Raw genomic sequence first — 12,806 nt, forward strand, 5'->3', positions numbered from 1 at the left:
TGGTCTCAAATCTGAAAACAAATACTCCCTCCGTCACGGTTTAAAAGGCACAGTTAGACTTGCGTGCGTTTCCAAAATAGACAAAGATTAAGGCACGTTGCATTTACTCCTAGCAACTAATTAGTACTCCGTTGTACTACTTCTATATGCATGCGTAGTGTGAATGCTATTTTTTAACTCATTTCACAACCAATCAATAACCACCTAGGTCTTAGAGAATTTGCATGCACGCCTTCTAAACCGTGACGGAGGTAGTAGTACTATGTGGACCCTCAAGCCGACTAGTTGTGGAAAAAGTGCGCTCAGCTCCATTCCTCCAGCGCCTTCGATGAAATTCTTAGCCCCAAAGTCCTCATTGGTCTCCTATCTCAGGAAGAACATATACCTGACCCGGGAGAAAAGAAGACCACATGTTCATGGCAAAAACAATCATGTACACGCTCCAGCTCTCCTGCATCCAAATAGCCATAGCCTTGCTCTTGTTCACTCAAGCCAAGGGCACCACAGAGGATACATCTGCCCTGCATCCAAACGATGCGCCCGCCAGCTGTGTTGCCGGTGAGAGGTCTGCCCTTCTTTCCTTCAGGGCAGGCTTATCAGACCCTTGTAACCTCCTTTCGTCATGGAAGGGCGATGACTGCTGCCGATGGAAGGGCGTCTACTGCAGCAACAGAACCGGTCATGTTGTCAAGCTCGATCTCCAAGGCTCTGATGATTACAGGCAGGCGCTAGCAGGCAACATAAGCTCCTCCTTGCTTGGTTTACAACATCTACGCTATCTCGATCTCAGCGACAACGGGTTTTACAAGATACAAATACCGGAGTTTATGGGTTCTCTCCATCAGCTGAGATATCTCGACCTATCAAGCTCACTGTTCATTGGAAGGATACCACCGCAGCTGGGTAATCTCTCCAACTTACAGTACCTAAATCTTGAGTCCTACTCAGACACATATTCCACTGATATCAGCTGGTTGTCACGGTTAACTTCCCTTGAACACCTAGATATGTCTCAGGTGAACCTCAGTACAATTGTTCACTGGCTTCCGGTTGTGAACATGCTTCCAACTCTGAAATTTCTTGGTCTTTCCGCTTGCCAACTTAGAACTTGCCCTGATTCTCTTCAGCTCTCAAATCTGACATCTCTTGAAACACTCGACCTTTCAGATAACCAGTTCCATAAGCGTAGCAGGCCCAACTGGTTCTGGGATTTAACTAGCCTCAAGTACCTATATATCTGGGAAAATGGTTTCTATGGCCCGTTTCCAGACGAGATAGGTAATATGACCGCCATTGTGGAGCTTGATTTCATATATAATAACCTTGTGGGCATGTTACCTCCCAGTATGAAGAACCTATGTAATTTGGAGAAATTGGCTTCCGCCGGGAACAATATGAACGGAAGTATAACAGAATTATTCCATCGATTACCCAATTGTTCATGGAATAAACTACAAGACTTGTTTCTAGCGGAGAGTAATCTGACTGGAAGCCTGCCATCTATACCGGTACAAAGATTAAGCAACCTGAGCCGACTGTATCTCGCTAATAACAGCCTCACTGGTCATGTCCCGGTGTGGATAGGAGAGCTCAAACAGCTAACGACGTTGGCCCTTAACTCTAATAACCTGGATGGCGTCATCCATGAAGGCCATTTATCACGTCTAGAGATGTTAGAGAAATTGGTATTGTCAGACAACTCCATAGCCATCAGAGTGAGTCCAAAATGGGTTCCTCCTTTCAGTCTGAAACAGATTCACCTTCGTTCCTGTCAGCTAGGGCCTAAATTCCCAACGTGGCTTAGATGGCAAACACACGTATGGAGTCTTGATATATCAAACACAAGCATAAATGACATGATACCGGATTGGTTTTGGATATCAGCTTCCTCGGTAGAGTATCTGAATGTCCAAAATAATCAGATCACAGGAGTCCTACCATCAACAATGGAATTTATGAGGGGAAAAGGAATGGATTTCAGTTCTAACCAGCTTGGTGGTCCAATACCTAAGCTTCCCATCAATATAACCGGCCTGGATCTCAGTCAGAACAACTTAGTTGGCCCACTACCATTAGACTTTGGAGCACCAAGACTTGAAACACTTCTTCTATACAATAATATGATCTCTGGCGTCATTCCATCTTCTTTGTGCAAGTTGCAATCATTGCAGCTGCTAGATCTATCAAGAAATAATCTCAATGGGTCAATTACTGATTGCCTAGTCAACGAGTCCAGCACAAGCATGACAGGTCTTAGTATCACTAATCTAAGCTTAAGAAACAACAACCTCTCGGGCGCATTTCCTTTGCTGCTGCAGAAATGTACACGACTCATGTTTCTTGATCTCAGCAATAATCAGTTCTATGGGACTTTACCAGCATGGATTGGGGAGAAGCTACTGTCTTTGTCATTCTTACGACTGAGATCCAATATGTTTCATGGTCACATTCCAGTCGAGCTTACGAAGCTTGTTAATCTCCAATATTTGGACCTGGCATACAACAATATATCAGGGAGCATACCGAGATCTATTGGTAATTGCACAGGCATGACACAAACAAGAGGTAACTCTGATAATCTTCAGTATGCCTTCAATTATATATCTGGGGTTAATGACAATGTACTAGTTGTCTACAGTGAGAATTTCACAGTGCTCACAAAAGGTCAAGAGAGACTATATACAGGAGAAATCATATATATGGTGAATCTTGACTTATCTTGTAATAGTCTTACCGGAGAGATTCCCGAAGAAATCAGCGCTCTTGTAGCATTGAAGAGCCTAAACTTATCATGGAACAAATTCAATGGAAAAATCCCTGAGAATATCGGCGCCTTAATGCAGGTGGAGTCACTTGACCTATCGCACAATGATTTGTCCGGTGAAATCCCTTCAAGCTTATCGACTCTCACATCACTGAGTCGCTTGAACCTGTCCTACAACAATCTGAGAGGAAAGATACCGACAGGAAATCAACTGCAAACACTTGAGGACCCTGCATCTATTTATATCGGCAACCCGGGCCTTTGCGGTTCTCCTCTCTCATGGAATTGTTCACATCCCGAGCAAGTTCCAACTACCAGAGAGCGCAAGGGGGATGCAATGAGCGACATGGTTTCGTTTTCCCTCGCCACCGGGTCTGGATATGTGATGGGTCTGTGGGTGGTCTTTTGCACCTTCTTGTTCAAGAGGAGATGGAGAGCTGCTTGGTACTCGCTGTGCGACAATTTGTATGACCATGTTTATGTGCAAGTGGCTGTTACCTGGGCTTCCTTTAGAGGTAGAATTAATGGGTAGAAGCTGAGATGAGATCACCAGCACTGGCTCTTTGTTTGCTCTCATGTACTTTAATAAACGCTTTGGAGATTTTTCATGAATGTACCAATGGATGTTCGAGTATTGTACTAGACCTAGTCAGGATATGTATGTATTCAAGGTGCATGCCATCGATTGAGATTGGTATGCTGTTTTTTGTGTTGTACTAGAACCAGCATTGCTTGTTGGCTTGCTCTAGACATGTAATTTGATATACTCTGGAGATTTATCATGAGAGGTGTGCTCCGGTACAACCCCCTCCCCCACAAAACGTATAAAGGAGAATGTATACCCACCTTGTATTATACAGTATAGGCCGTCATACGTATACTATATGAGGTGGATATACGTACGGCGGCCTATAATGTACAATACGAGGTGGATATACATTCTCCTTTATACGTTTTGTGGGGAGGGGGTTGTACCGAAGCAAAAGTGTTATCATGAATGTATCAATCTATATTACCGTGTATGTACTGGAACAAGTCACGCACACGTGTGTATTCTAGGTGCATTGTACTCGAACTAATCATGCACATGTATGAATTCTAGGTTCGTCCATCGACTGGCGGAGTGGGGTGGTCTCTGTTTTTGTTTGTTATTCCTGCATATAGTCGTTGGATGCTTTTGTACCCATGTCCGAGTATCTGATTTACAGATGACATATTGTTCGCTTCAATACCACTTCAAAGCTTCAGCTCTCTTGGATTATTTGGTTGAGCCTGACCATTGTCGAATTGTCAAACTGTATCCCCCCTGTGGTAATGACCGTGTTAGTTGTCTGCCTCTGCTTTATAGTACCATCCTCTTGAACAAGAAGGTGCATCACATATCTAGAACCATAAGTGAGTGATGATCATGTACAGATATGTGATGGGTCTCCGGTTTCCGCAAAAAGGTGCATCACAATTCCTTGGTTTCTGTAGGAGTGAGTAATAATCATGTACGGATCAACGCCGATGCTCTGTGTAATACCTGCAAACAATTTATATGTGTTCCATATACTCTAAAGAAGTGCACATACTCCTATACAAATGCGTCTGAGCCACGTTCCAAACAACGTGTCTTGCTATCTGAAGGCATAATGTTAAAGGCTATACGAACTGTCTGTCATAGAATTATCGCAAGTGGACATTGGAGAAAAAGATGTTTAATGTTTTCCTCATTATCACAGAAGCTACATCGTGTATCCCCCCTCCCTCAATTGCGTTTAGCCAGATTACTCTTAGTGAGAATCACCTTCTTGTGCACAAACCACATGAAGACTTTGATTTTAAGGATACTTTTCGGTTGTTAGTGCTTTTTTTAATAATTTATGATTCTTTTTCAATGTGCTTTTACCCCATGGTAAATACTGATACCTCGGGCAAAACTCAGACGGTAAAGATAAGGAGGGTGAAACCGGTGATAGAAGCTGATTCTGATTTTGTTCTGGCCTGGAAGATGTTTGATTCTTCAAGAACAATACTTGTGAAGAACCTAGAAAAATACTATGGAGAGAAAATGGAAGTCATTTTTTGCTCCTGCTGAGGTCTTCATGGAAAGAGGTGGTCTCTATTTTGTTTGTTACTCCTGCATAGAACCATCTACATATAAAATGTGTGGTATTAACCAAAGATAATTTAATTAAGCGTAGTTGAAGAGGTAGATCCAATTGTTGTTATTGTGATCAACATGAAACTATCAGACACTTGTTTTTGGACTGCCCCCTCGCAAAACTACTTTGGCGCACTATCCATATAGCCTTTAACGTGATCCCACCTACGTGCATCAATTCAATGTTTACAATGTGGCTCAATGGAGTGGACGTTAAACTATCTAGACTTATTAGAATAGGGATATGTGCTCTTTTGTGGGCTATATGGAATACCAGAAACGACATAATATTTAATGGTAAGAAATTCAACAATTTTTTGCAGGTCATATTCCGAGCAACGTCCTGGATCCGTACGTGGTCATCACTCAGTCTTGCAGACAACAGGGAGGTTATGACTACTGGGTGCAACCGGTGGGAGATGGTCGCACGTGTTATCTTCAACCGGTTTGGATGGCGTGCTAGTAATAGACTAGGTGTATAGGCATCGTAGTCTGCTATTAGTTACGCCGGATGTGCGTGTTTCTTAAGAGTTTGTTTAGTTTCAGATCCATCTTATTTTTCAGCCTTCAGGCCTATCTCGAACTATTTTGTTACTTTGGATTTTTAATAATATGGCTGCATGCATCGATTGATGCAGAGGCCGGGGGCTCGTTTCCTCCTTTTCAAAAAAAAAATCTGATGTTTTTTATACTCATACTCACGTCCATTATCTCATTTACAGATGACATAGATTGCTCGCTTCATTACTACTTCAAAGCTTCAGTGCTCTTGGATTATTTGGTTGAGCCTGATCATTGTCGGATTGTCGAACTGTAACCCCCCCTATGGTAATGACCGTGTTATATTTCTGCCCAAGTGCTGTTGTGCATCCTTCTGTGTGTGTGTTTATTGGATTTTGGGGTACATTTCAGCCACATAAGCTGACGATCTAAGTGTCATGTTTATTTTATTAACATGTATTGCTTCAGTTAATTTGAGTTGCCCCACATCTAGCACAGGTTCCTTCACTTGCATAAGTGGCTAAGTACACATGTTATTGCATATGTGTCACCGGAGGTAAACCAGACGCCGCCCCAGGGGATCCACCTCCTCCTCCCTCCCTTCCCTCGTCACCAGGCGCGGCCAAGCCAAGCCCAGTCGGCACCAGCGACGGCAGGGTGGTCTCGTCTCCTCGCGTAGGGCCTTTGGCATGGGCCGATGCAAACGGACCTGGATGCAACGCTGGCGGCAAGCGCAACAACGTGGTCACACGCCGGAGCTTGTCGACGACAACAGCATGACGAGGTGTGCCAAGTGTCGAGGTGGTGTACCGATAGGCGGTCGGAGTCGTCGGACAGCAGACGGGGCGATCTAGCTGCTCAAGCGAGGCGTGATGAGGGCGGCGGTGTCACAGGCGGCCGGCTCCGCCGTGGTCGTCGGCTGGTGGAGTTAGCAGCACGACAGTGGTGGTTTGGCCCTAGCACTCTTCTTTCGCCAAGTCGTCTTTCTATCGGATGTCGGCATTCTTGTATCTGACCGCTCACGAGTTTTGATCTTCATGTCGGAGATCTATTGGATTATTGTATGTTGCCCCTGGATATCTAGATTGGAAAGGTTTCAATCATGGGCACTCATATTATCAACCAGCACGGCATCAAGAGGGTGCTACGCGAAGCTTTGTTTGTGTCATGAGACATGTCCAAGTCAAGATTTCTAAGGCATAGATGGAGGTCATGAAGCTTTGGTGAAAGGATGTATTGAATGCGGAGAAAACTATGTGCGAGGTGTTTGGTTACTTGCATCATCTTCCTCGGCAAGCAGGGGTGACAACACTCGAGGACTGCTTTTTTTGGTGTTTCTCAAGTACCAAGTATCAATTCTGAGGGTAAAAGCCTAAGGTTGACTTTATTGGTTGTACTTGACAATAACCTTGATGAATGTTGAAGACATTGTTTTTCAATGATTTCAAACTTTTCTGAGACGAAAATCTAAGATCTTCGACCAAACAACGACAATGCTTATGCATTATATTCCTTATTCAAGGCATAGTTTTGAAGAACTTTTTCGTAATTTGGATATTGTTTTTGGGGTCGTTAGAGTGTTGCTGATGCTAGTAATTGATGACTGGGACAGTCTTATTTCTTCTGTTTTTTCAGCTGTGTACTCCCCCTTTCTAAATATAAGTTTTTTTAAAGATTTTATTAAAAAACTAAATGCGAATGTATATATACATATTTTAAAATATAGATTCATTCATTTTGATTTGTATGTGGTCTCTTAGCAAAAATTTTAAAAGATTAATTATATTTAGGAACGGAGGGAGGGAGTATATCTTTGATGTGTTTGGAATAGAAAGGCCAGTTGTAATCGATATTAATGCATTTTCTATGTAAAACAAAAAGAGACAGCACGGGTAGATCTGCTCACTCCGACATGCCCGCCGACCTGCGCCGGCAGAGTAGCCGAGGCGGCGGGGCAGCCGCTGGGAAGCAGGAAGGAGGCGTGTCACGGAGAGTTCTTCCGGCGGATCCGCTCGACGGCGTCTCCGTCGTCGTCGTCGCCGGCACCGCCAGCCTCCAGATCGCAAGGTCGCCCCCTTCCACATTCCCCTGCCCCAGCTGTAGCCTTCCTTCTTGTCCTGTAAGTATTCTCCGTCTCGAATATTTGGATTTGTTTCTTTCAGATCAATCTTGATTTTGGCCCTAGATGGGTGATGGTGGGATCTCTCTTACCAACGGAATTCACCACTTGTCCTATAAGTATTCTTAGAATATTTACATTTCGGATTACATATATATTCTAATTTTCATTCCCAATAATTCATAGTCCATGACAGTAATACCTGGACCCTCAAGCCAAGTAGTCGTGGAAAAACTGCACTTGGCTCCAGTACCATCCAGCGACTTCCATTAAATTTAAGCCAAGTAGTTGTGGAAAATCTGCACTTGGCTTCACACCGTTGTCAATTGATGCTCCAGTACCATCCAGCGATTTCCAATTAAATTCCAAAGACCCAAAGTCTATGATAGTACTATATATGTGGACCCTCAAGCCGACTAGTTGTGGAAAAACTGCGCTCAGCGCCTTCCATGAAATTCCTCATTGGTCTCCTATCTCAACTCTCAAGAAGAACATATATACCTGAATCGGGAGAAAAGAAGACCACATGTTCACATGGCAAAATCTCCAATGGACACACTTCACTTCTCCTGCATCCAAATAGCCATAGCCTTACTCTTGTTCACTCAAGCCAAGAGCACCACGGAGGACACATTATCTGCCCTGCATCCAAACGATGCGGTCGCCAGCTGTGTTGCCGGTGAGAGGTCTGCCCTTCTTGCCTTCAGGGCAGGCCTATCAGACCCTGCCAACCTCCTTTCGTCTTGGAAGGGTGACGACTGCTGCTGGTGGAAGGGCGTCTACTGCAGCAACAGAACCGGCCATGTTGTCAAGCTCGATCTCCGAGGCCCTGATTTTGTGGAGGTGCTAGGAGGCAACATAAGAAGTTATGGGGAGAAAAGGGAGGTGCTAGCAGGTAACATAAGCTCCTCGTTGCTTCGTTTACAACACCTACGGTATCTCGACCTCAGCTACAACGGGTTTGATGAGATGCAAATACCGGAGTTCATGGGTTCTCTCCATCAGCTGAGATATCTCGACCTATCAAGCTCACAGTTCATTGGAAGGATACCACCGCAGCTGGGTAATCTCTCCAACTTACGGTACCTAAATCTTGACTCCTACTCAGACACATATTCCACTGATATCACCTGGTTATCCCAGTTAACTTCGGTTGAGCACCTGGATATGACTGGGGTGAACCTCAGTGCAATTGTTCACTGGCTTCCGGTTGTGAACATGCTTCCAACTCTGAAAGTTCTCCGTCTTGTCAATTGCCAACTTAGAAGTAGCCCTGATTCTATTCAGTTCTCAAATTTGACATCTCTTGAAACACTCGACCTTGCGGGCAACAACTTCCATAAGCGTAGCATCCCTAACTGGTTTTGGGATCTAACTGGCCTAAAAAATCTATATATCTCGTCTAGTGGTTTCTATGGCCCGTTTCCGGACGAGATAGGTAATATGACCTCGATTGTGGAGCTTCGGTTACAAGCTAACAACCTTGTGGGCATGATACCATCCAACTTAAAGAACCTATGTAATTTGGATACATTAGATTTTTCTCTGAACAATATAAACGGGAGTATAGCAGAGTTATTCCATCGATTACCAAACTGTTCACAGAATAAACTAAAAGACTTGGTTCTACTGGATAGCAATCTGACTGGAAGCCTGCCGACTACAATAGTAGAGCCCTTGAGAAACTTGAGATGGCTGGTTCTTGCTGAGAACAAACTCACTGGTCATGTCCCGGTGTGGATAGGAGATCTCAAACAGCTAACGATGTTGGACCTTAGCTCTAATAACCTGGACGGTGTCATGCATGAAGGCCATTTATCACGTCTAGCTATGTTAGAGAAATTGATATTGTCAGACAACTCCATTGCCATCACAGTGAGTCCAACTTGGGTTCCTCCTTTCAGCCTAAATTGGATTGAACTTCAGTCCTGTCAGCTAGGGCCTAAATTCCCAATGTGGCTTAAATGGCAAACACCCGTGGTGAGTCTTGATATATCATACGCAAGCATAAATGACATGGTACCAGGTTGGTTTTGGATAGCAACTTCCTCACTAGAGTATCTGAATATTCGAAATAATCAAATTACAGGAGTGCTCCCATCAACAATGGAATTTATGAGAGCAAAGGTAATGGATTTCAGTTCTAACCAGCTTGGTGGTCCAATACCTAAACTTCCCATCAATCTAACCGACCTGGATCTCAGTTGGAACAATCTAGTTGGGCCACTACCATTAGACTTTGGAGCTCCAGGGCTTGAAACACTTTTTCTATATGACAACATGATCTCTGGGGCCATTCCATCTTCTTTGTGCAAGTTGCGATTATTGCGGAAGTTAAATCTATCAAGAAATAACCTCAATGGATCAATTACTGATTGCCTAGTCGACAAGTCCAGCACAAATATGCCAGATCTGAGCATTGTTAATCTAAGCTTAAGAGACAACAACCTCTCGGGTGATTTTCCTTTGCTTTTGCGAAAATGCCCACAACTCATCTTTCTTGATCTCGGACACAATCAATTTTCTGGGGATTTACCACCATGGATTGGGGAGAAGCTGTCATCTTTGTCTTTCTTAGGACTGAGATCCAATATGTTTCGTGGTCACATTCCTGTCGAGCTTACGAAGCTTGTTGATCTTCAGAATTTGGACCTTGCCTACAATAATATATCAGGGATCATACCGACATCTATTGTTAATTGGACAGGCATGACACGAACAAGCAATAACGTTTTTGATCTTGAGAATGCATTAGCTACTCAAAGAGGAAGTATTGCATATCAAGAAATTGACTATACTGAGAATTTCACGATACTCACGAAAGGTCAAGAGAGATTTTATACACGAGAGATCATATACATGTTCAATCTTGATTTATCTTGTAATAGTCTTACTGGAGAGATTCCTGAAGAAATCGGCAATCTTGTGGAACTGAAGAACCTGAACCTATCATGGAACAAATTCGATGGAAAAATCCCTGACAATGTTGGTGCCTTAATTCAAGTGGAGTCACTCGACCTATCACACAATGATTTGTCTGGTGAAATACCTCCAAGCTTATCGGCTCTCATGTCACTCAGTCGCTTGAACCTGTCCTACAACAATCTGAGAGGAAAGATACCAACAGGAAATCAACTGCAAACACTCGAAGACCCGGCATCTATTTATATCGGCAATCCGGGCCTCTGCGGTCCTCCTCTCTCGTGGAATTGTTCACAGGCCAAGCTAGCTATTCGAGAGCACCAGGGAGATGCAAGCGGCAACATGGTTTCATTTTTCCTTGCCTCGGGTTCTGGATATATGATGGGTCTCTGGGTGGTCTTGTGCACCTTCTTGTTCAAGAGGAGATGGAGAACTGCTTGGTACTCGTTCTGCGACAGCTTGTATGATTGGGCTTATGTGCAAGTGGCTGTTACCTCGGCTTCCTTGAGAGGTAAAATTAATGGGTAGAAGGAGATGAGATGACCAGCACAGGTTATTGGTTTGCTCTCATATAATTCAGTAAATGCTTTTGAGATTTATCATGAATGTATAAGTCAATGTTTAGGTATTGTACTAGACTACTAGTACTAGTCAGGATATGTATTCAAGGTGCATTCCATGGACTGAGATTGGTATGCTGTTTTTCGTATTGTATTGTACTAGACATGTAATTTGACATACTCTGGAGATTTATCATGAATGTATCAATTGATATTCCAGTGTATTGTACTGGAACAAGTCACACACATGTATGTATTCAAAGGTGCATTGTATTGGAACTAGTCATGCACACCTATGAATTCTAGGTGCGTGCCATCAACTGAGGTTTGTGTATATGATGTGATTTCTATGTGTCTTCTGTTGTTGGCGCTTTTCTTTTTTATATTAATTCCACAGTAAACATTGATACCCCGGGCATAACTCAAATGGCAAAGATATGGAGGGTGAAACCGGTGATGGCAAGAATGATGATGATTTTGTTCTTGCCTAGAAGATGCTCAATTCTGATTTTGAGAAGAACCCAGGCAGTACTATGGTCTCTGTTTTTGCACAGAACCGTTCGATGTATTTTTACAGATGACGTAGACTGCTCACTTGACTACAACTTCAAAGCTTCATCTCTGTTGGATTATTTGGTTCAGTCTGACCATTGTCAAACTGTCGAACTGTGTCAGTTGTCTGCCTCTGCTTTATAGTAACATATTTGTAACCCACATCAGATTGGAACTGAGAGGGCGACAGGGCGACTGATGGCCCCGGCCGCCGCCGCCGCCGCCGCTAGCCCCCGGCCTGGAGGTCACAGGCGGGTGGGTGGCCGGTTTTGGGTGCTTACAGACGACGATGAGGATGATGACGACGATCTCAATCAGCCGGAGGTGAGTTCGCCGACGCCGTCAGACCTAATTTGGGAATCTATACAGGTTGGATATTCAGAAAAGCATGTGGCAAACTGCATCAACGAGGTTGTCCCTCCCAACGACAGCGCCTGGGATGGACTAGGCGACGACAGGGTGGAGGTCCTCCGCCGCATCGTTCACCGGGCAAACATCGGCATCTGCGGTGCGGCCATGGAAGGGTACATTACCGAAGGTGCAATTGCTAGTGCTTACTCTAGCAGACTTCCTCAACACGTGGAAGAAGGTACCGATCCGACGAAAAAACAACCGACCGGCGGGGCCGTCGTGACCGACGACGGCAGCTCCGGCCGATCGGGATCCAAGGATCCGTGAGGTGCGGGAGGCTCGTTTGAACGCTCTGCTGGGTCGTGATGGGTCGGTTTCTAGCATTGGGCCCGTCACAGCTGGGTACACGGCCCAGTTGTGCACGAACGTGAGCCCGAACGCACGCTCTAAGGTGTCGTCTGACCATGAGAGTCCGGCGGTAACAGAAAAAGAAACGATCGCTATCGATAACAAAGCCTCGATCGCTAGGGCTGGAGGCGGCTTGCGATCGAATAATGGCTTCCCGTCGCCATCAGGGAGAGCGCGACGCGTTCTGGCGCTGCGGGCTCCGTCGTCGGCGACTCCTCCGTCCTTGCCGGTGATGGCTGCGCAGGACAATGTTTTGGCCCACAAATGTAAAATATATTGTTATATTCATTATTGGTTTCCTACATGTTTTGGCCCACAAATCAATTATATTCAAAATATAGCACAAAAGGACAATGCTTTGGAAACCTATGACATCTACCAAGGTCATCCTCACACATGAATTAAACAGATATCAGAATAGGAGAATGTTGGAATTAAGGTCTAATGTAGGCCCTGTTTGGAACCATAATAGATTATAATAAT

General features: G+C 44.4%; 2 protein-coding genes across 2 annotated transcripts; both read left to right on the plus strand.

Annotated features, from left to right (window-relative positions):
- The first annotated feature begins 416 nt into the window (after positions 1 to 416).
- LOC123402266 (receptor-like protein EIX1) lies at positions 417 to 4,732 on the plus strand. The gene is made up of 3 exons (XM_045096167.1): positions 417 to 2,664; positions 2,740 to 3,279; positions 4,701 to 4,732. The coding sequence occupies exons 1-3, from the start codon at positions 417 to 419 to the stop codon at positions 4,730 to 4,732; spliced, it is 2,820 nt and encodes a 939-aa protein (XP_044952102.1).
- Positions 4,733 to 7,787: 3,055 nt separating this feature from the next.
- Positions 7,788 to 11,356, plus strand: LOC123402230 (receptor-like protein EIX2). Its single transcript, XM_045096123.1, has one exon. It carries the CDS (start codon positions 8,065 to 8,067, stop codon positions 10,978 to 10,980), a length of 2,916 nt encoding a protein of 971 aa, XP_044952058.1. The 5' UTR covers positions 7,788 to 8,064; the 3' UTR covers positions 10,981 to 11,356.
- Positions 11,357 to 12,806: the final 1,450 nt, after the last annotated feature.

Source organism: Hordeum vulgare, chromosome 6H, assembly GCF_904849725.1.
Source record: "Hordeum vulgare subsp. vulgare chromosome 6H, MorexV3_pseudomolecules_assembly, whole genome shotgun sequence".
Classification (NCBI taxonomy): Eukaryota; Viridiplantae; Streptophyta; class Magnoliopsida; order Poales; family Poaceae; genus Hordeum; species Hordeum vulgare.

What these genes read in the sequence shown, in the direction of transcription:
- LOC123402266 (XM_045096167.1), top strand. Translation starts at nt 417, where the DNA reads ATGGCAAAAACAATCATGTACACGCTCCAGCTCTCCTGCATCCAAATA. An exon ending in TTTCACAGTGCTCACAAAAG is followed by an intron (nt 2,665 to 2,739) that starts GTCAAGAGAGAC and finishes GTCTTACCGGAG; the next exon opens with AGATTCCCGAAGAAATCAGC. An exon ending in TACCTGGGCTTCCTTTAGAG is followed by an intron (nt 3,280 to 4,700) that starts GTAGAATTAATG and finishes CAGACGGTAAAG; the next exon opens with ATAAGGAGGGTGAAACCGGT.
- LOC123402230 (XM_045096123.1), top strand. Translation starts at nt 8,065, where the DNA reads ATGGCAAAATCTCCAATGGACACACTTCACTTCTCCTGCATCCAAATA.